General features: G+C 49.8%; 1 protein-coding gene across 3 annotated transcripts in view; it reads left to right on the forward strand.

Moving 5' to 3' along the window:
• Nucleotides 1-50: 50 nt before the first annotated feature.
• Nucleotides 51-22,637, forward strand: part of RNASEH2B (ribonuclease H2 subunit B) — a 38,012-nt gene continuing 15,425 nt past the window's right edge. The window contains exons 1-7 of one of the 3 annotated variants that reach the window (XM_032972136.2): nucleotides 51-476; nucleotides 2,264-2,335; nucleotides 6,510-6,644; nucleotides 8,049-8,125; nucleotides 13,998-14,112; nucleotides 14,555-14,619; nucleotides 18,954-19,059. In XM_032972136.2, the coding sequence (XP_032828027.1) occupies nucleotides 425-476; nucleotides 2,264-2,335; nucleotides 6,510-6,644; nucleotides 8,049-8,125; nucleotides 13,998-14,112; nucleotides 14,555-14,619; nucleotides 18,954-19,059 (622 nt within the window). In that variant the 5' untranslated portion in view covers nucleotides 51-424. Of the gene's footprint in view, nucleotides 477-2,263; nucleotides 2,336-5,758; nucleotides 6,224-6,509; nucleotides 6,645-8,048; nucleotides 8,126-13,997; nucleotides 14,113-14,554; nucleotides 14,620-18,953; nucleotides 19,060-22,637 lie in introns of those variants that run through there. The other 2 variants (XM_076074382.1, XM_076074380.1) reach the window with 2 other exon arrangements.

The raw sequence follows: 22,637 nt of genomic DNA on the forward strand, positions 1-22,637 counted from the left end.
TTATTCACATTCGTTTACCAATACATACGTGACTATGAACTAAACATCGACGCGCATTCTAATTCACATTTACAATGAAAAAATACAGGATAAAACAGATCGCATTTGCTTATGATTAATTGAATAACGAGTGTACATGATACATCTCCGATACTTACCCCCCCTCCCGGAACGGTGTAAGTCCATTTGGACGAGTCCAAACTTTCCCGCGTAAATCCCGGATCCCGCCCACGTGTTTATTACGACTCGGCGCGCCGTGGGTGGCTGCCCCAAGACTCCGATTCGACTTCGAGACACCCCCGGCGACAACGCACTCGAGGCGTTTTGAAACGTTGTAAAAACGTTGCGCACGGACGTTGCTTCCTCGGGCCTTCGGGGGCGAGCAAGTCCCCTGCGTTCGGCGTTCGCCGCGCGTTTGGACGCTATGTCGAGAATTGGCGTCGCGCAGGAGAGGCAGTGGGTCATGGTTTTACCCGGTAACCGTTTAATTTGTTGTTGTTTTGGTTTACGGAAAGTGCATTCGCTCCACTTGATTCGCCGTCTCGTTGTGCTGCGATGAAGGGCCATTGCCCGAAACGTCGCCTATTATAGTTTCTCGTTAATGCCACACACGTGTTCAATAGGCGACACAATTAGCTTTTTGAACAGTCGCCTATTACATATTTTCCCTTTATTGAGGTGCTTTATAATCTCATTGATTTCTTTGTGCGCACATGGCCTTTAAAAGTCCAACTGTCAGTAAGAAAGTCATTGCGAGTGCATTGAATTACGTCCACGGTGGCTTTAATTCACCCGTCGATTCGGCTCATGAAGAATTGAGCTCTGCATATCGTCCGCTTCCTGATTTTGGGTTTACAGTCCTTTTCAGCACACCGGTGTGCCAAAATAGTAACTAATTGGCACGTTTTGTTTACGTGACAAACCTTACTTATTGGCTGTGTCGGGTAGTGATGGTGATTGGTTAACGACATGTATATTTACGCGATTTAACCCGACAAAAACACAACTTTCATAAGGAATAAATAGTTGGTCCAGAAAGCCTACGTGTTAAAGTGCATCGATGACCCGATTCGTGCATTCAAAAGGAGACTTCATTTTGTGACTTTGTAGGCGACAATGATCTTTTACCTACGCCTTTCCTGCCACTGCTCGACTTTGTTTAATTTCTCTGCCTGTTGCACCGCATTCCCGACGTCCCGATCACGCTCAATGCAAGCCACGCGTTCTCTTCGCTCTCGTCTGCCGTCCTGCGTTCACGGGCCCCCTTTGAATCTGCGCGATTTTAAAAGGCACGAGATTTACTACACGTAGGCTTTCGCGACCAAAGTAGGGTTAATAAAAAAAACCTGTAATCCAAAAACCTGTATTATAGGCAGGAATTTCATTTGTGTTTAGTTAGTTATCGATAGTCCCGTACCTTGGAAGGTCGCACGCATTATTTCAATGCGGTATTTAAAGAATCGCATGGAAACGATGTTGAAGGCGCAGGCCCTGCAATTTCTCGCTCGCGCAGCAGCTGGCGGAAGCCTCCTCCCACTAGAGGGGGCTCTCCCGAGGTTACATTTCCCACCTCTTCCACGGCTGACCAGACGTCTTGGAAGAGGTGGGAATACCCACACTTTACCCCCACCGCATCCGATCTGTTTGAAACATTGCCCGCCAATTATTTTTCTTTGAAATGGAATGTAACTTGCTGGCCTGCCCCTACTTCGCCATCTGCTAGATTGCCCCATGGGATTCCTCCGCCAATCTAAATGACGATTCTGATTCTGTAGTCGAACCTGCGCTCTAAAGTCCAGTGTGCTAACCATTGCACAACGGCACAACATGATGTAAGCAATGCAAGGATATTATTCCCAGCAAGCATTCGGGGTACTTTAAAAAAAATGTTAACACTTACATGGGACTATCGTTTTTAATGGAAAAAGAATGCATACATTGTAACATGATAACAAATGTATGTTAATAGCTTCAAAAAGTATCCACTGAAAGCCTGGAATCTTCTCCACGTGGTCTCCAGAGCCCGGAGGCAGCACCTTTCTCATGGTATTGTTGCAAATTCTCGGAAGTGTGAACATTTTTTTGAAGCACTCCGTGTATATTATCAGACGAAGATACTCAGCCGAGCACTGGTTCTCGTCAGACCACCCCCTCGCGTGCCGTGTGCCGGCCTTTATAGGTGCTCGCGAACGGCACTTGCCCCAACAGTCTGTTCAGGCTATACGGGGATCTTTGTCTTATATATGGCTGTGTTTTACTCTAGAATGGTTCCTAAAGGAAGCGGAGAGTTCCGACTGCGACCCACATTTCATCAAACTCCGGCATCCGAAAACAGGTTCGAATTCTGCAATGGCGTCAACAAGTGCATTGCAATTGCTCTTGATAGTTATCCGTATCCGTTTACACATTAATACGATAGTCAACATGCATCTGTGTAATTGTATAACTTAGTTGTAATTGCACTTTGGTGAGTCTGAATATAATCTACCCGTGCCGACCTTTAACGACTGGAAATGTATTATCACTCAACATTTATTTCTATTTGCCATGTGACACAGTAGTTTTTTTTTCCTTCCAAATTCCTACTTGCTTCATTGCTGTACTTCCATTTTATTTGTTTTCTTTTTTGTCAGTTTTGTTGACCCACATTTGCCATTGCAAATGAGACTCCTCCTGTGGTCTTTTATATATATTACTTATTGGATACACAATAAGTAATATATATATAAAAAAACTTTTTTTTAAACACGCTTTAATGGAATGTACCGTACGAGTAATGTCAGAACTCCACGACTTCAGGAAGTGGCCACGAGGCTTGCCATAACGCAAGGGGACCGTGGTGATTTACAGCCAACGTCAGTTGAGCGTGGACAATTAGACCCATGCCGAAACATAACTTATACAAAATAATGCTTAAAAATATATTTTTTATTTTTAATGATAGAATATAGTATTGCCATCAATATGACATAAGTATACCAAGTTTGCAGTCGATACCACATTGGGAAGTAGGTAAAAATGTAGTTACAAAATTTGAGGATACAACAATAACAGCGTGTAAAAATACACTTGACTTGACAGTTAGATTATGAGCTGGCTACTGTCTATGCAGGCAGTTCATCATGTCAAAGAGGTTCCACGTCAGAGGTACCAAGCTCGCATCGCTAATAACCCCCCCCCATTTGGGTTTGAATCAAGGAATTGGCCGTTGCGGGAATAAACCGAATTCTCAAATCTAGTGAGCTGGTGGTCTAAGCCTTGGTTACGAATCACTGCACACACACAAAATCCATGCTGTGTTAAATTTAGTGTGTTACATAATTCAGATTATTCCAGCTTTGAGAATTAATAACGTAGGATTTGTATAACACTGGCTTCCAGTGGTTTAACAATGCAGTTATTAATTACATGATATATATGTTTTACGTAGTTCAGTAATACTCGGCGCCGTGTCAATAGTCCAAGAATCCACAATCGGAAGTCTCGCGTGTGCCCTGTGTAAGAGAACAGCTGACCGAAGAGATTTTTTTTAACAGGATCATTGCAAGTGAAGTTTGTAGACAGTAGGGGGTGCACTTTCCCCACACACACTACCTTGAGAGATTGTTGCATGGAAGTGAAACTGATCATTTGAGAGCTTCGATGTCGCCAAATACAATACAATTTACATTTTTATAGCACGTAAAGGCGACCGGGCACTTCATAGAAAGCATAAAAGTATTCAACAAAAATGAAAGCATTAATCTGCATGCGCATGAAAACAAGTCCTGACTTGAACCGGTGCGGGTTCTGAACTGCGTGGAGTTTAAGTGGAAGAGAACTCGAGGGACCTTGGGATCAAAAGCCGAGAATGAGCGACCTACCGTGCAGTGCAAACCTAAATTTAATACGATCGGTTACAATCGCACCTCCGATTAGCACGGTTGGCTACGTACGCTGCGAAAGAAGTTCAACATAAATAAATACATGCAATCACGCGTGCAGTCGTTTCTGACCGAGTCTGACTCCTTCAACTTAGAGCACTTGGGGAACCCTTTCCCCCCCCCCTGCGCCAAACTGCAAGTCCACCGGCACGTACACCACCTCTTTCCTAAAATCCGCCAATCAAATGCTAATTTTTATGCTAATTTCTTTGTCGGAACACCTTGTTTGCTCGCACACAGGTCCGATGTCTGAGCGTGGTTGTGTTTCGCTAAATTCTCCTGTTTGATGAGTACTAGGTGCCTCGGTGAATGTATATGCTCTAACTTTAACACAGCTATTTCTGTGACCAGTTACAAGCTAATCACTCAGCTATTTCAATGCTAAATTCGATGCTAATTCCTTTGTCAAGGGATACCTCTGCGGATGTGTATACTTTAACTTGGCTATTTCAATGAGCCATTTCAATGCTAAATTATATGCTAATTCCTTTGTCAAGGCGCTTGGTCTTTTTCTTCTCACACAGCTTAAAGGTCGTGATCTAAGCGTGGCTTCTTCCACTACAGCGCTGTCCTCCAGACAGTCTCGTCCCTTCACCTGATGAAGGCCGCTTGTGTTGTGGCTGAAACGTCGTGATTTTTTGTTTTATTTTCACCTACGTGACTTTACCCAATAGAACCAAAGAGTATGGATCCTAGCAGTCACGAAAGCTTTAAATCTAGAACCGGTTTAATCACTGGTGGCTGAACCCGGATTCGAACCCAGCTTCTCAGCAGTGCCGGGCTCAGTGACCTCTGACCTCTGATAACACCGGGTCAGCACAATTAATCGCGATTCGTAATCTCTCGACACACGCGTCGAATCCTGCGCGTGAACAGTCGACGTTTCTCGGTCGGTGTGTGTTGAATTTAATGGCATCGTCTGAACCCTTGCAGCCACTAGTGGCCGCTACATTCACCGCAGTGTTTAACAAGGAAGAAAAATGAAAGTGCACGTTTTCTGCAACACTCTTCCAACGGTGCCTCTGACCTCGGATTTTTTGTTTACTCATTAATTCATGCGAACTACAGCACTTGAGCAAGTGGCTAGGTTAATAATTCATGCATCCTTCACGGGGATATTCCGTCACGTATTCTTGACACAACTGAAACAACATAGCAGAGGAATGTGCGCCGAGAGCGATTATTGAAGACAGACTGGGATACCAAAAAAAAGAAAAGAGATTACATTTAAAGATGAACGAGAGCAGGTTGGGGAGCGCTTTTGTAAAGTTGTTATCGTCGATGAAAAGTTCCTGAAAAATAACGTGTTTAATCAATCAAAGTCGACTACCTGCCTAGCAGGCCGTGAGGGATACTTTGACCAAATTTTATACATTCTACGGGAGCGAAGAAATACCAACGCACGTTGCCGAATGTGATGATTTTTTTTTATTTCTTAAAATAGTTTGTCTCGCTTGCAAGGTTGGCCAGTGTGTCGATACTACAGGAGTGCGACCATACTATGGACAGAATCGAACACCCACACACACACTTAGAGACCCATAGAGACAAAGACACAGTAAAGACAAGTCACAGTAGTACGACTACGGCCAGGCAACTCAAACTATGGACCAGAAAGCAAACCACTGTTGTCTGCGCTCATCCAACGGAGGAGGAACAGCAAAACTACACCAACTCTCTCTCCTGAAGCCCTCTTGTGGCTCGCAGGAGACCTCGACATTGGCATTTAGCTCGTGAACACATTGCTGCCATCATGTGCAAGAATGGGGTGCCATGGTGGCGAGATGTTAACTACCTCGCCTGGTAAACAGGAGGTCGTGGGTTCGATCTCGACCCTAGCGCCTGTATATTTGGTGTTTGCGTGTTCGCCCTGTGGTCGCGTGGATTTTTCTTTGGGTCCTCCGGTTTTTCCCTCCACATTTAGAAACATGCCTTTAGAGTATTTGGCTGCAATACATTTCCACATGATAAGCCACTTCCTTGAGCTATCATTTATCGCCAGGTCACTTCTGAAAAATAGCTGTATAGCGAAGTGGGCCTTACCTGATGAAATGAAAACATAGTTTAAATAGAATCGCCACGTATACTGGTCGGCGTGGGTTGAAACAACAGTGGGTTTTGTTTCACTGCCCTCTGCTGCCCACAACGTCTCCATTGCCTTCTGTAGATGGTGGTCACACATCCAAGCACTCATCGCATGCTCCAAACCCTGCTCATTTTGCGAGATCTGACGAGACTCGGAGCGTTTCGGTCTTACCCGCTCGCATCACAAGTGGAGGGAAAATTACTCGCGCTTTCAGGTGCGCTTCTGCGGCTGTCTGGAACGCTCTTGCTTCCGTTATTAGGAAGCCACTGGAGCAATGCACTTTTAAATAACCTAGATTGAAAACTCATTTCTTAAGAACTGATTTTTTTTTTAATTGTCTATCCCCCGCACCTCTGATTGCGGTGTGAAAGAAGTTCAACGTACATACTCGAACACCTTATCAGGAACGCTGCTCCCGAAGCTATGTTGCTTGTTGTTGCTAACACAAACTGACGTGCACACACAACGCCCACTCTCTCCCCCCCCGCCCCGACCCCTAGGTGAAGGAACGACCTTCCTCGTGGGTGCCGATGGTATGCACGGGGGCAAGGACAAGGGCAGGGCTTTGCTGGAGATGAGGGCATTGGTTGAAAAAGAACCCAGGTCTTGGCTGATTGGACAGAGTGTGCAAGAAGGTACAGAGACAAAGATCCCCCGTATAGACTTCAACAGAGCAGAACGTGATGCTGGGTCGAGCCACAACAGCGCGCCACTCAACAGTCCGTCTGTCCGTCTCTCTCTCCTGGATTGAGATAATTTGGCCACTGATGTTGGCCGTGAGCGGAACATTGAACCACTGCGCCACCAACACCACCACGCCCACTTACAAAAACAAAGGTCCCCCGTATAGCCTTTGGAGCAAGTGCTGTTTAGCGAGAAACACCTATGAAGGCTGAGACGCCACTCGACGGGGTGGGTGGCCAGCATCGCGCCCATCTTTAGTTCTGCTATGTGTGCTTCTGGGGACTTCTCTTCGCAGAGCTAGCAGTGAGCACTGTTGATGGATCGAGAAGGGGTCGACAAAATTCTTGTCATAATGTCACTTTTTATTTATTCAGGAGAGCATCACAGAGTCTCGGAGCTCATTTGGGGAAACTTCTGAAGTCAGATGATCGGATCAGACCATGAGAACGGATCTTGAGAGACGCAATGAGTGGAACGATGAGAAGACCTAAAGCCAGATGGTGGTGGCCATGATGATGATGTAACTAACTGTCGGCCATACAGGACATGTCCACTACGTTACAAATTGAAGAAGAGCCAAGGTGTGGTGGTGATGGTGGGAATGGTGAGATTGATGTGACTAGTAGGATTGGTGGGACTGGTGGAATTGGTGGGACTGGTGGTGATGGTGGGATTAGTGGGACTGGTGGTGATGGTGGAATTGGTGGGACTGGTGGTGATGGTGGGATTAGTGGGACTGGTGGTGATGGTGGAATTGGTGGGACTGGTGGTGATGGTGGGATTAGTGGGACTGGTGGTGATTGTGGAATTGGTGGGACTGGTGGTGATGGTGGGATTAGTGGGACTGGTGGTGATGGTGGAATTGGTGGGACTGGTGGTGATGGTGGGATTAGTGGGACTGGTGGTGATGGTGGAATTGGTGGGACTGGTGGTGATGGTGGGATTAGTGGGACTGGTGGTGATGGTGGAATTGGTGGGACTGGTGGTGATGGTGGGATTAGTGGGACTGGTGGTGATTGTGGAATTGGTGGGACTGGTGGTGATGGTGGGATTAGTGGGACTGGTGGTGATGGTGGGATTGGTGGGACTGGTGGTGATCGTGGAATTGGTGGGACTGATGTGATTGATGAGATTGGTGGGATTGGTGGGACTGCAGGAGTAGTTAACAGAGCGTTGGTTGTTGACGGGACCAACAGCTGCAGGCAAGATCTAGCAAGGGGAAGGGAGCGATGGCACCGCGTGCTGGCTCCGACAGTGTTGGCCACAGTGACCTCTAGATGTCGATTGTAGTCGCTGACCCCTCACCGTTTCCCACATTTTACCCCACCCACCACCCCACCCTCGTGATGGTGCAGATGGAAAGCTGGTGCTGTGCACCCGCGTCGATCCGCTCTTTCTCACGCTCCCGTACCTCCAACGGGCGCACGCCAAGGTACGACGCGCGGTGTAAAGACAAGGATCCACCATATAGAGCTACAGGCTGCTGGGGCAAGTGCTGGTAATGAGCACCTATGAAGGGCATCACGATGCACGAATGGGGTGGGCGGCACCACGTCCGGTAAACAGTCACAGACAGACGTGCAAAAGCACCTTAGACAAAAAACAAAGATCACCCGTATAGCCTTAACATACTGTTGGGGCAAGTGCTGTTAGCGAGTAGCACCTATGAAGGCCGGAACGGTACACCAGGGGGTGGCCGGCCAGCACCACGCACTACCGCCTTTATCTTCCCAGTGGCGATGTTTTTACACACAGCACCAGGTACCCATTTGAGGCCGAGTCGACCTAGGGGAGGCGCAGGACCCGTTCAGATAATAGTCACTGGCGTTGGCCGTGAACGGGAATCGAGCTCGTGTCGCCGGGTTCGTAGGGCAGCGCGCTAACCACCTACGCTACCGCTCACTACAGAGAGACGCACAGAAAGAGACAGACACCCACAGTGCTGAAGCCATATTTTCAACGGCAGTGCGGACTCGAGGCCTCCCCCCGGCCCTGCGGTTGCATTTGCCGCTTCCATTCCCCCCCCCCCCTCCGGAGCCAGCCGCTCTCCTCCGCCACTGAGTCCCTACGAAGGCACTCAATTTCATTAGCGCGCTGCCACCGGCACAAAAGGCAGTGCGCCTGGCCGCTTCTCTTATTTATTTTATTTTACGAGCGCAAGTTTAAACAAAGCGGCGGTCGCTGGCGGAGATTCATTGCGCCGCAAGCCAGCCACAGCCGCTGACGCATTCCGCTATGGATTGCCGTGTAATTTCCGGCGCGGTGTCGCACGACTGCTGCCGCTGCCGTCGTATATTTAATTGATCGTTGTCAACAGGAGTTGCGGCGGCGATTTTTCGTTTTCTCGTTTTGTACGTGGGTCAGGATGTGTGCCGTATCGTGGATGTATCCCGTGGTGTATCGTGGTTGTGTGTCAGTGTGTTCGTGCGTGTGTGCTTGTAGCGGTAGTGTAGTGGTTAGCGCGCTGCCCTGCGAACCCGGCGACCCAAGCTCGATTCCCGCTCATGGCCAACACCGGTCACGATTATCTTAACTGGTCCTGGGCCTTCCCTAGGTCGACTCATCCTCAACTGAGTGCTTGGTACGGTGTGTAGTAAACATCGGCACCAGGGAGACAAAGGCGGCCGGACATGGTGATGGCCACTCACCCCCTCGTGTGCCGTGCCTGCCTACATAGGTGCTACTCACTAACAGCCCTTGCCTCAACAGTCTGTTAAGGCTATCTGGGGGGTCTTTGTGTGTGTAGGTGTGTCTGTGTGTATTATATTTGTGTGTAGAGTGGTGATGCAGGCGGTTCGTGCACTGTGCTACGAACATGGCAACTTGAGTTTGATTCCTGACCATGGCTAACAGTGACGAGTGTCTGATCTTGGGCAGATTGGGATCATTGAATATCAACTACCCTTACGAGGAAAGTGTTCAATCGGTGCATATCGCTTGTCGTGGCGTGTGGATGAGAAACACGGACGCTGACGCAGGAAATAGAACAGGAGCTGAAAACGTGCTAAGAGCTTGGAGAGATGCTTGGAATTACACTGGGACTCTGCGAGAGGGCCATGTGGAATGGAGAATGTACTAAAACTATAAACTAACCTTTTTATTGTACCAAGTAAGGCCCACTGAGCTATATAGCTCTTTTTCAGAAGCGACCTGACCACAAATGATCACTCAACGAAGTGGCTCATCATCATGTGGAAATTCAAAGCTGCCAAATACATAAAACGCATGTTTCTAAATGTGGGAGGGTTTAAACCGAAGGACCCGGAGAAAAATCCATGCGACCACGAGGATGAACGTGCAAACTCCAAATTTACGTGCGTCAGGGTCGGGATCGAACCTACGACGTTCTGCATACCAGGCGAGGGAGTTAACATCTCGTCACCGTGAATATCGGGGACAACGATCGGAGGCAACATCTTATTAAGAAACGGTAAACGGCCTTGGGCAGGACGCTTCCCCCGAGGGAATGGTGGCGGTTCATTGAGACTGATCGAGAGAACGCACTGAAGAAGGCGAAAAAGAAGAGCACCATGGAGATGGAGCAATTAAATCGGTGTTCAGGATGCGAAATGGATTTTTGGTATTGCAGGGAGGCCTTCATCTAGCAGCGGATGGAGCTCAACCGATGGCAGTGATGGAGCTACAATTTTGCTGCTCGTGTCGATGTGTTTGTATTTCATTTCAGAACAAACCATACTTCTCCAAATATAATTCTGCAGTGTCTGCAAAAACAGCAACAAAGACAATTGCATTGCAGTCAGAGGCCGCAATCACCGCCCCCCCCCCCGTCCCCCACCCACCTTCTTGTGCTAACCGCCCGTCAACGTTGAGTAATGTATTCTCTCTCCGCGCCATTTGACGTGCGTCAGTGACGCCACCCAGCAAGCGCGCTTGTCATCCCAGCTGTGTTTGAACCTTGGGTGATTCATGTCCGTAATTGCCCTTTTATTCCTTTTCCATTTAATCACCATTGCCCTGACAGCCAGGATTTTGCCCCGTGTCCTCCGATGAGTGTTTGTCCTTCTCATGGCCGCCCGTGCGATAACGAGGTCAGTTTTTAAAAAGGACCCTGTCCGCTAAAATGTTGTGTCCGAATCCAGGATTCGGCCACCTTTGGTTAAAACTGAGTTCTCTCTCAAGTGTAGTGAGTTGATGGTCTCGGCCTGGTCACCAATGATTGCACGTATACTTGCCTACATTTTCACACCTGAGAATTGAAAATAGCAATTTGACTGTCATGTGACGAATATTGCTCTGCGACAGGGGTGGGTGGGAAAGTGCTCCTGCCCCTCATTATGTGCGTCAAGAGGTCACGTAACGTGACCTCAGAGGTAGCTCCATGATATCCACTTCCGCAGGCTGTTGTCTAACACAAAGTTTTGCACTGTTCCTGCTAGGGATCTGAATGTATCATTTGTCTTATGATGCAATGGCTATAGCACAATCGGAATGAAACTGGGGGGAAATGCTCAATAATTGCTGTCATGGAAGATTAAATTATAAAATAAAAATTACCTTGACCCAGTGAAGGTGCACCCTTCCTGGTACAAACACTCGGCCGCTTGGGGTAAGGAGTCTGGATGGTGAGAGGTTCTGTCGAGGAGACAGCTTGAGGCGAGTTGGGCAGGCTGTGCCTGAGGTAGCGCTCCAGATAATCTGTGTATTGGCCATTTTACGAATTTAAAGAAACCTGAATTATGTTTGACTTTTTGGAAAATTATGCCCAATAATACGCTTGCCAATTTTGCTGCACAACTTGAGTTCGCATGACGGGAAAAAAACGACGCATACGTGGGGTGATGGAGCAGTCACATGATCTTCGCAGTCCGATCATGTGTACCGCTAGACAACAGGATGTACGTGCCCAGTAAACGTGAAATATTGGCCCAACGTTGCACCAACGTTTGGCTGATATTCCAACCAAACGCCAATTTCGACCCAACGTTCATGTTTACTGGGTGTAGTGCAGTGTCCGTGTCATTTTGGATAAAAACATTTTTGAAAGATCCTCATCGAGAAACGTTTTTTTTTAGGTTTTTCGATTGATTTTAATTGTGAGGATACCTTTTTTGTACCGTGGTTGAAAGTGGCTTTGCGGTTGAAATGCAAGGACGCGAGTTAATGCGTACAACCTTGAGCAATGGAGACTTTCAACTCAAAATAATAATTTTCTTCAGCGAGAATATAAAAATACAAACGAAAACATCTGACGATATTTAAGGGAATGCTGCATTTTACATCATGAAAATACATTTAACTCAAATATCGTTAACATTAGAGGGTAAATTACTTAGACCCGAAATCTTATGTGCAGCGCATCCCATCGTTATGCTTTCTGTGTGCGTCTGCTTATGACGCATGAGGAGCATCAGTCAGTCACTGCGGTCTGTTAACGCACGACACAAGGGTCGGTCACGTGACCTCTTGCCACCAATCGTTCTCCGCTTCAGATACCTCAAAGTGCACCTAGCTTGGCGTAGGCATTGCGGTAATGTCATTGCCAATTAGTGGAGGATGTTCCTGCGTCTAAATATTTTATGTTTGCGTCTGTGTGTCCTGTGTCACTGTGTGTGCAATGGGGAGCGGTAGTGTAGCGGTTAGCGCGCTGCGTTACGCACCCAGTGACCCGAGTTCGATTCCCACTGACGGCCATCATCAGAGGCGATTTATTTGAACCGGTCCCCGGCCTCCCCTAGGTGGACTCAGCCTGAAATGATTACTTAGCGCGGTGTCTAACATTGCCACTTGGGAAACAAAGGTGGTCGGGCATGGTGCTGGCCACCCACCCCCTCATGTACCGTGCCAGCCTTCATAGGTGCTCGCTTACAGCACTTACCCCAACAGTCTATTCAGGCTATATGGGGGATACTTGTATTTTTTTCTTTGTACATGCGTGAGAGTGTTTGCCTGTGTGTGTGCATACGGGCGAGTGTTTGTGTGAGCGCGTGTGTACAAGAGTGGGGAGCGGTGGTGTAGCGGTCAGCGCGCTGTGCTACAAACTCGGCGACCCGGGTTCGATTCCCGCTCTCACGGCCAACAGTGACGATTATCTGTACCGGTCCTGGGCCTCCCCTAGGTCGACTCAGCCTCAAATGAGTACCTGGTGCGATGTGTAAACATCGTCACTAGGGAGACAAAGGCGGCCGGGCGTGGTGTTGACCACTCACCCCCTCGTGTGCCGTGCCGGCCTTTATAGGTGCTCGCTAACAGCACTTGCCCCTACAGTCTGTTATGCCTATACGGGGGATCTTTGTTTTGTACAAGAGTGTGTGTGTGTGTGTTTTTGTGCGTTCGTTTGCGGTTGTTTCTGTGTGTGTGTGTGTTTGTTGGTTCCTTGGTTTCAACTCCAGACAGTGGACAACGTCATGAGTGGCAGGTTGGATATCTGAACCTGCTCAGGGCCTCCCCTAGGTCGACTCAACCTTAAATCAGTGCCTGGCGCGGTGTGTTCACACCAGCTCTGGGGATACAAACGTGACGAGGCGTGGTGCTGGCCACATCACCCCTTCGTGTGCTGTGACAGCCTGAATAGGGGCTTGCGAACGGCACCTGCCCTGTGTGTTCACGCATGTAAGTATACGTTCATGTGTGTGTGTGTGTGGAGCGGTAGTGGAGCGGTTAACGCGCTGCTCTACGGACCTGGCGACCCGAGTTCGATTGCCGCTCACGGCCAACACCCAGTGACGATTATCTGAACCGGTCCCGGACCTCCCTTACGTCGACTCGGCCTCAAATTAGTACTTGGTGCTGGGGAGAGTGAAGGCGACTTGGTGCGGTGTTGGCCACCCCACCCCCTTGTGTACTGTGCCGGGCTTAACGGGCTCGCTTATAGCACTTGCCCCTACAGCCTGTTAAGGCTATTCGGGGGATCTTTGTGTGCACGTGTAAGTGTACGCTGATGTGCGTGCGTGTCGCTCATTTGAGCGTCTTACTCATTGTCTCCTGAGGATGCGGTTTTTAATTCGAAATAGGAAATGCAAAATTGTAATCCATGCTGTGTTTAAAATTCCATTTTAAATGCCATATGCGCGTTCCCCTCGCGCCTGTCGTGCACCATTTTATTGTGGACTGCCGACTGGATTTCCATTGCGCATCCCTTTGCGTGTTGATTCGCCATGTTTATAAACAATGTCCCCGCTCTTGACCGATTAAACCCTTGGTTAAGGCCCTCCCTTGCCATGTTACTTGCCTGCCACCATACCGGCCGCTTTGCCTGGTCGCCATTGATGAAGACCTTCGTGGTTTAATGGGCCTTACCCAAAATAAACGAACTGCACCCCCCCCTCCCCTCTCCTCCTGTACAGGGCAAGTTTGAGCCTTTGAGTCAGATCGTAATGGATCAAGAATTCCCAGCTTGCTCCTTTTTGGCCGAATGCGTGGGCGTTCGGTCCAAACTTCACGCGGTTGCCGATGAGAAAGGTGACTCGACCACACCCATCTCTCCCCCCCCCCCCCCCCCCTCTTCGACTTCTCCCCCGTAAATATATCTTGGGGTGTGCCGCAACCGTTACAAGTGACCTCGCCTTATTCTTTGGGTCTTCCGGTAAAGTGACTTTACCGAAAGACCCAAAGAGAATATGAATTCCTGCAGTCACGAAAGCTTTAAGTCAGGATTTAACCTCGCCTTCCATAATAGAGGTTTTTTTGGGTTCGAAACGGTCGTCGGTGTGGAGAATACAAATGGCAAAATGAATGAGCAGGCAATGGGCCTTCTGCATTTAGATTTTTGTTCTTACATAACCCATCAGCCGCAAGGCTTTCTGGGAGGTTGCATATTTTCAGCAGCATTGTTTCAAGACACGCATACTCTCTCCTCCCGTTCCAAATCCTCACTCATCCCTGTTCTGTTTTTTTATTGTAGGAAATGCAGATCAGAAATTTTACAAATACAGCCAAGAGAAGACATTGGCCTGGCTGGAGACAAAGGTGAGAGAAACCTCCTAAATGAAATGGACCTTCATTCAGCCTGTGCATGTGTACCCAGGTGAGATACTCAGTGGTCCAGGATGAAGTCTCCTTTGCAGGAAGCGACCAAAGTCCACTAAGCCTCCCCTGCTCAAGTCCACGTGGGTCAGTGGCCCTGAAGCTATCAGTGGAATTCTACATTCCTATGGCACGGGTCGATCTCCGTATGGGATGACCACTATTTACTTCCCAGTTGTGGCAAAGGTGTGTGCTCGCGACGTCGTCAGTAGTGCAGAGACTCAGGCGGTTGGGAGTGGACCCACAGTGCCAGCCTTAATAGGCGCTCACTAACAGCACTTTGCCCAACGGTCTGTATGGCATACCCAGGGGCTCCCTCTTTGTGTATCTTGTGGCGAGATGTAAACTACCTCGCCTGGTATACAGAAGGTTGTGGGGTTCGATCTTGACCCTGACGTATGTATATTTGGAGTTTGGATGTTCTCCCCGTGGTCGCGTGGATTTTTCTCCGTGTCCTCCAGTTTTTCCCTCCATGTTTCGAATCAACATCACGCTTTAAGAGTAATTGGCTGCTAAAAATGTTCACCTGATAAGCCATTGCGTTGGGCTATCATTTGTGATAGCCAGGTCCCTTTTGAAAAAGAGCAAGATAGCTCAGTGGGCCTCACCTGGTAAAATAAGAAAAATGGTGATTTATAGATGCCCCGCTAAAATAATTTGGAGAAATTACAGAGAAAAACATTTTCATTCAGAGCCAATTTGAAATGTCTCCCACCATCTCAATAAATAAACTTGTTCAATCCATAATGCTCTCCTCTAAGATAAGGGAGCCATCGCTGTCACAACATCCACTCACCCGTCGTAAAGGTGATTGGTTCAATCATGGACACGTAAGTGAAAAACTAAACCTTTTTTTATTTTACCAGGTAAGGCTCACTGAGCTATTTAGCTCTTTTATCAGAATCGACCTGGCTATCACATGATAGCCGAACGAAGTGGATTATCGCGTCAAAATTTACAGCGGCCGAAAATTCTAAACTCTAAATGCACTATATTCTTGGTTCTTTCGGTAAAGTCACGTAGAAGGGAAACAAAATAATAAAAATATAAAACAATTAAATTATCACGATGTTTCGACTGCAACACAAGCAATCATCATCAGGTGTGAAAACCACAGCAAGAAAATTTGATGATGATTGCTTGTGTTGCAGTCTAAACGTGAGAATTGTATTGTTTTATATTTTATTGTTTCCCTTCTACGTGACTTTACAGAAAGAACCAAGAATATGAATCCCTGCATTCACGAAAGCTTTAAATCGAAATCTAAATGCATTTTTAGCATTGGTTCAGGTTGGCCTGGTGCTGCTAATGAAACTGTGTATGTCAAAACCGGTCCAGGACTTGATTAAATTTAATCAATGCTGAAAATTATGCAGCTCCCAGAAGGCCCGTGTAGGTGATGGGTTGTGTTTAAAAAAGAATGATCTGGAGGGGAGAGATGAGAATGTTATTGAGCTAGAGGGTCATTAGAAATGAGTGGAGTCTATAATTGTATCACCCTGTACAGTACATGTATTTACACGTGTGTATGTATGTGCGTCTATATATACCAGCTCGGCCTTAAAATAGTTCCTGGTGCGGTGCATAGGCACCAGCACCGGGGAGACAAAGGCTGTCGGGCGTGAAACTCCATAACCCAGGGTGGTAAGATGCCAATTACCTTGCCTGGTATATATCAGGTCATGGGTTCGATGGCCACCCAGACGCCTGTATTTGGAGTTTGCATGTTCTCCCGGTGGTCGCTTGGATTTTTACCCGGGTCCTCCGGTTTTTGCCCCTCCACGTTTAGAATCGGCGTCACGCGTTTCGAGTGATTGCCTGCTCTAAATTTTTGCCACGTGATTACGCAGCTTTGTTGAGCTATCGCTTGCGACGGGGCAGGTCGCGTCTGAATAAGATCTCCATAGCTCGGTGGGGCCGTGGGCCTTACCTGGTCAAATAAAAACAGTAAGATGGGAGCGACCGCTTTCCATAGTTTAAAAAAAGAAACCCCCCTCCCACCAAGCCAACCGTAATAGGCACTCGCTAACAGCGCTTGCCCGGCAAAGCCTCTACGGGTGGAATCCCTTGCACGCCTTCAAGCGGCGGCGCAAGCGATGAGCCCACTGCCCTGCGACGCTGGCTGCCCGGGTTCGATCGCTGCCCCCCACGGCTAACGTCGGTGGCGATTATCTAAACCGTTGCTGCACCTGCGGTTTCGTAACGCGGCACGGAAGGGGTGGGGGGGGGGGGGGTCCTTTGTACGACCGGCGCCACCACGATATTTACATAGCGGCTTGCCGCCGCCGCCGCCGCCAATTCTCTTCACCTGTTGCGTGCGCCCGACCGCAAGCGCGCGGCCGTGTGTTGTTGTTTTTTTTAGCGACGTCCGGAGAGAATTTAAAAAAAAACGACCGATGAATTAAACATTTTCTTTTTTCTCTGAGCGGGTGGGTTAGCTGGTGGTGGGAGGTGGGGCGGGCGGGCGTGGAGTGAGGTGGGGGGTGTGTGTGCAGGCGGTGATGCCATCTGTCCGCGGCTGGATAATGCGCTGCCTGGCAACCGTGTCGTCACGGCAACCGTAGCTTGGAAACGGCCGCATCACCGCCGCCGCTGCTGGGTTTCGCCCGCTTCCTACCGCCCCCCGCCGCCTCCCTCCCTGACTGCGGGAGACGCCATGCAGCCTCTCCTGGTTAATGTGGTCCTTTGTGGCTAGGAGCAAGGGCGCCGTGTGTGTGTGTGTGCAGTGTGTAGGTGTGCGTGTGTGTAGGTCCTTTGTGGCTGGGAGCAGGCGTGTGTGTGTGTGTGCAGTGGGGAGCGGTAGTGGAGCGGTAGTGGAGCGGTAGTGTAGCGGTTAGCGCGCTGTGCTATGAACCTGGCGACCCGGGTTCGATTCCCGCTCACGGCCAACACCAGTGACGATTATCTGAACCGGTCCTGGGCATCCCCTAGGTCGACTCAGCCTCAAATGAGTACCTAGTGCGGTGTGTTAACATCGCCACTGGGGAGACTAAGGCGGTCGGGCGTGGTGCTGGCCACCCACCCCCTCGTGTACCGTTCCGGCCTTCATAGGTGCTCGCTAACAGCACTTGCCTCTACAGTCTGCCATGGCTATATTGGGGATCTTTGTCTTTGTGCAGTGTGTTGGTGTGCGTGTGTGTAGGTTCTTTGTGGCTAGGAGCAGGCGCGTGTGTGTGTATGCATGTGTTTGCGTGTACCTTGTATGTATGTTGAACTTCTTTCGCATCGTATGTAGCCAACCATGCTAATCAGAGGTGCGAAGACCGTGCTGGCCTTCATAGGTGCTCGCTAACAGCACTTGCCCCAACAGTCTGTTAAGACTAAATGGGTGGTCATTGTCTTCGTTGTGTGTTTGTGGGAGCGCTAGTGTAGCGGTTTGCGCGCTGCATTACGCTATGAACCCAGCGGCACAAGTTTAATGCCTAATCACAGCCAACATCGATTACAAATATCTGAACTGGTCCTGGGCCTCCCCTAAGTCGACTCATCCTCAATTGAGTACCTGATGCGGTTTGTAAACATCGCCACTAGGGAGGCAAAGGTGGCCGGGCGTGGTGCTGGCCACCCACCGTCTCGTGTCTTGTGCCAGGCTTAATAGATGCTCGCTAACAGCCCGTGCCCCAACAGTCTATACAGGGGATCTTTATGTGGGGTGAGCAGTAACAAAGTGGTGAGCGCACTTTATCTCATCCGTGGCTCACATCAGCAATGGTGATCTAAACCGGTCCTGGCCTTGCCCTCGGTTGCCTTAAATGTGGTGTGCACAACATCGGCACTGGGGAGACGAAGGTGGCTGGGCATCGGTGCTCTAAACACCACCCCCTACATGCACCGTGCCATGCCGCGCCAGCCTTAACACCTGCTCGCTAAAGCCACTGGCCCCAACAGCCGGTACGGCCATAGGGGCGGGAGGGGGGGGAGCTCCTTTGTACCTTGGACAAATAAAATACTCTTATCTGTTTACATATTGGTACAATAGTCACCCTATATCTGTTTAACGTTTCTGTACCTTAATTATATCTTTATCTTGTGGCCCAGACGACTTACGCAGGGAACTGTTTGCGCCAGCGTTGTCTCGACGTCTCGCGGGACGCCCTCGTTTTTGCCCTGATTTCTATTCACCTCTTTGCTGTACCTCGCGTCTTTTGCTTTTGTCATTCTCGGGCGACCCAGGTCGCTCATACCCGGTCTATTGAGTAGCCCCCCCCCCCCCCCACGTGGATTAACAACACAAACTTGACCTAAACTTGACCTTTGTACGCGTGACATCAACCCAGGTGGCAAGGGTGGTTAAAGCGCTCAAGGAGAAAAGCATCCCGGTGGGAGCCGGAGTTAAATCCGCGCTGTTCATCCGTCCAGACACCAGCGGCGCTTCCTCCGAAGGTGTGTGGTGTTGTGTTGTGTGTCAGTGTGTTAGGGGGGAGCGGTGGTGTCGCGGTTAGTGCGCTGCGCTACGAACCCAGCGGCCCGAGTTCCATTCCCCCTCGTGGCCAACAACGGTGAGGATTATCTGAACCGGTCCTGGGTCTCCCCTAGGTCGACTCAGCCTTAATTGAGTACCTGGTGCGGTGTGTAAACCTCGCCACTGGGGAGACAAAGGTGGCCGGGCGTGGTGCTGGCCACCCACCCCCTCCTTTTCTGTGCCTGCCTTCATCGGTGCAACTCGCTTACATCACTTGCCCGAACAGTCTGTTGAGGCTAAACGGGTGATCTTTGTCTTTGTTACCATTCCCACCCACGACCAATAACGGGCAAATATTTATTTTTACTTCTTTCGCACCGTACGTGGCCAACCGTGCTAATCGGAGGTTGCGGGGTGGGAAAGGACAACAAACCGAACACAAAAAAAGCAGTTCTCGAGAAATTCGCTTTCAGTCGAGATGATTTTAAGAGTGCACAGCTCCAGCAGCTTCCTAACATCGGAAGAAAAGAGCGGTCCAGACGGCCGCGGAGGCTCTTACGTCGGTGAGTTCCACAACATGGGTCGTACTCTTCGGGGTGTTGGTAATCCCATCTGCGGTACAACGGTGATGAGGGGGTGTCCCTTTACTCTGGCCCAGAGTACGTGCAAACAATTGACCAATTTGTCCACCTCTTCTCGATGGGGGGGGGGGGGGGGCGGGGGGGCGTAAGGGTGAGAATTTCTCATTAAATTCTCGCGAATCCCCAGCCTCTTCCGTTCACGCCAGGACCAGCGACGATTTCGTCCTTCGATATCCACACGCTTGTCAAAAACCGTTCCAAGAATATTCCAGGGTGGTGTTTTTATTATTATTATTTTTGTTATTTCTCTTTTTAAACCGGAATAATAGCACCCCTCCTTTTTTTTTTCAAAAGCTGTGCGTCTCGTGCATATTCTTTGGGTGTAGCTTTCGAATTGCGCGAGCGTTTGTTGCCCTCATTTCGCGGGAAAAACTCGCCCCGTCTCGTCACGGTGGGCGAAACGGGTTTTGTGAACGTCGGGGCCAAAACAAGAGACGTGTGAATGGCACCCACGTCAGACGGCAGAGTGGACACGCGCAGAGGCCCCGTCCCGTCTCGTTCTGCCTCTCTCTCTCTCCGCGCCGATCTCTCACTCCGATGCCCCTTATCGTTCCCTCTTCAACCTTGGCGCTCAAATTGGAAATGTGGAGAGAGAAAAATGCCCTCCCGGTCTTGTCTTTGTCTGTTTCCTTTCATGTCTGTCCATCTGTCTGTTGCTGATTATCTTTCTCCGTTCTGACTGTGTCTTGTTTGTCTGTCTGTGTGTGTGTGTTTACGTGCCTGTATGGTTTTCTGTCCGTCTGTCGGTCTGACTGTTGGTCTGACTTGTTGGTCTGACTTGTTGGTCTGACTGTTTGGTCTGACTTGTTGGTCTGACTGTTGGTCTGACTGTTCGGTCTGACTGTCGGTCTGACTGTCGGTCTGACTGTCGGTCTGACTGTCGGTCTGACTGTTCGGTCTGACTGTCGGTCTGACTGTCGGTCTGACTGTCGGTCTGACTGTCGGTCTGACTGTCGATCTGACTGTCGATCTGACTGTTCGGTCTGACTGTCGGTCTGACTGTTGGTCTGTCTTACAAACGTGTGTATCTGTCTCGAAGTGTTTCTGTATCTTGCCATCCATCTGTCCGTATCACTGTTCATCTGTTTATCTGTATTTTTGGCTGTCCATGCATATGTTCATTTTTCCCTCCATCAGTGCCTTTCTGTGTCCGTCTGTCCATCCACGATTTCATCTGCGCATCGCCCTTGTCCGTCAGTCCGTCCGGCCGCACATTTTTCATCCTGTCTACCCGTTTTTTTTCCATCCGTCGTCAGCCTGTCTGCCACTACATCCTCCTGCGCCGGTCGCTCAACACTTTCTCTTCCCCCGTACACACGCACACTGCGCACTTCCCCTCCTCCGACACTCGCCGAACATTTCCACTTTAAATTCATCTCCCGTTGCACCGTGCCGCCGCCGCCGCCGCCGCTGCCGCCGCCACCGCTGCTGCCTCGTTCGTGTGCGAGTGCGTGGGTGGGTCGCCGCCGCCGCCGCCGCCAATCGCTCGGGTGACTCATCCCCCTGCGGCGGTGGCGGCGCTGGCGCCGTTAAAGGGCGGGCGGGGCGGGCGGGCGGGCGGGCGGAGCGCGACGGGCCCTGCGAGTGGGCGTACGGAATCGTACGCGCTGTTGGCGAAGCGGACGGACGGACGTGGAGGGGTGGTCGGGGGGGGGAGCAGAACGAGCGAAGCCTACGGGGTCGGCACGGCCGGTACCTCGCGTGGTGGCATCACTCCCGTGCCGTCCCCTCCTTTCCTGTGCCGGATCCAGCAGCTGCTCCGATCGCAGTTTGCTCAACACGGTGTGGCTTTAGGTCTTCTCTTGCCGTAGATCACCAACCCCGAGGTTGCACTCCAGTGCCGGGCTCGGTGATTTGGCCTCCTCTTCAATGACCTCTTCCTGACCTGCAAGTTGCTTTACCCTATCCTCCTCCACCCTGAACGTGTGTCCAACCAATCACAACCTCTTCCTCAATTAAAAATAAACAAATTCATGAAGACAACACTTTTATTTTCTCAAAGATAAACTTAGACCAACAAGCTATCTTCTCAGTTGAATCCTGCATTGGGATATTTGGCCAGATTATCCTACTTTATGTACTGCGGGTTCATTATGTGCGATTTCACGTACATGCGGGTAATCTATTTATATGTGGTTTGAATTCGCTCTTACACGTGGCTATGCAGCCGCACGTGGGACACCATTGTGTACTGTATGTGTAATGTGTGTATTGTGTGTGTGCTGTATTTGTGTAATGTATGTATTGTGTGTTTGTGTGTTTACTTTGTATATACTGTGTGCGTGTACTGTGGGCGTTCAAGGTGCATGATTACCGCGTGGACTGAAACGCAGACGGCACTACCAACCACGGTGTGATGATGGTGGTGATGATGGTGGTGATGATGATTCCATGGTGCGGCCCACGATCCTCCAGGCCGAGCGTGAATCCACTTTGCCGTCCTTACAACCCCCACGGCAAATGGTTTGAGAGCGTCCCACTGAGCATCTGGCCCCGCTACATAATTTCCTTCTCTGAGGCTGCAGTGCCATTGACGAATGCGTCAAGCGTATGCAGCTGCTGTCGTTTGTGTTTGCACCACTGCCAGTGGGGAGCGGGAGGCGTTGCAGTTCGCGCTACGCTGCGCGATGAACCACGGCCGCCTTAGTTCGATTCCCGCTTGCGGCCTACACCGGCGACGATTATCTGAACCGGTCCTGGGCCTCCTCCCCGAGATCGACTCGGCCTCAAACGAGCACCTGGTGCGATGTGCAACCATCGCCACTGGCGGATTAAAAGGAGGCCAGGCGTGGTGCTGGCCACCCACCCCCCTCGTGTGCCGTGCCGTCCTTCATAGGTGCTGCTCGCTAACAGCACTTGCCCCAACAGTCCGTTAAGGCTACACTGGGGATCTTTGTCTTCGCAACACTGCCAACGTA

This window comes from Petromyzon marinus, chromosome 47 (genome assembly GCF_048934315.1).
Source record: "Petromyzon marinus isolate PM22_M1 ecotype Great Lakes invasive population chromosome 47, UKy_Petmar_22M1.pri1.0, whole genome shotgun sequence".
NCBI lineage: Eukaryota > Metazoa > Chordata > Hyperoartia > Petromyzontiformes > Petromyzontidae > Petromyzon > Petromyzon marinus.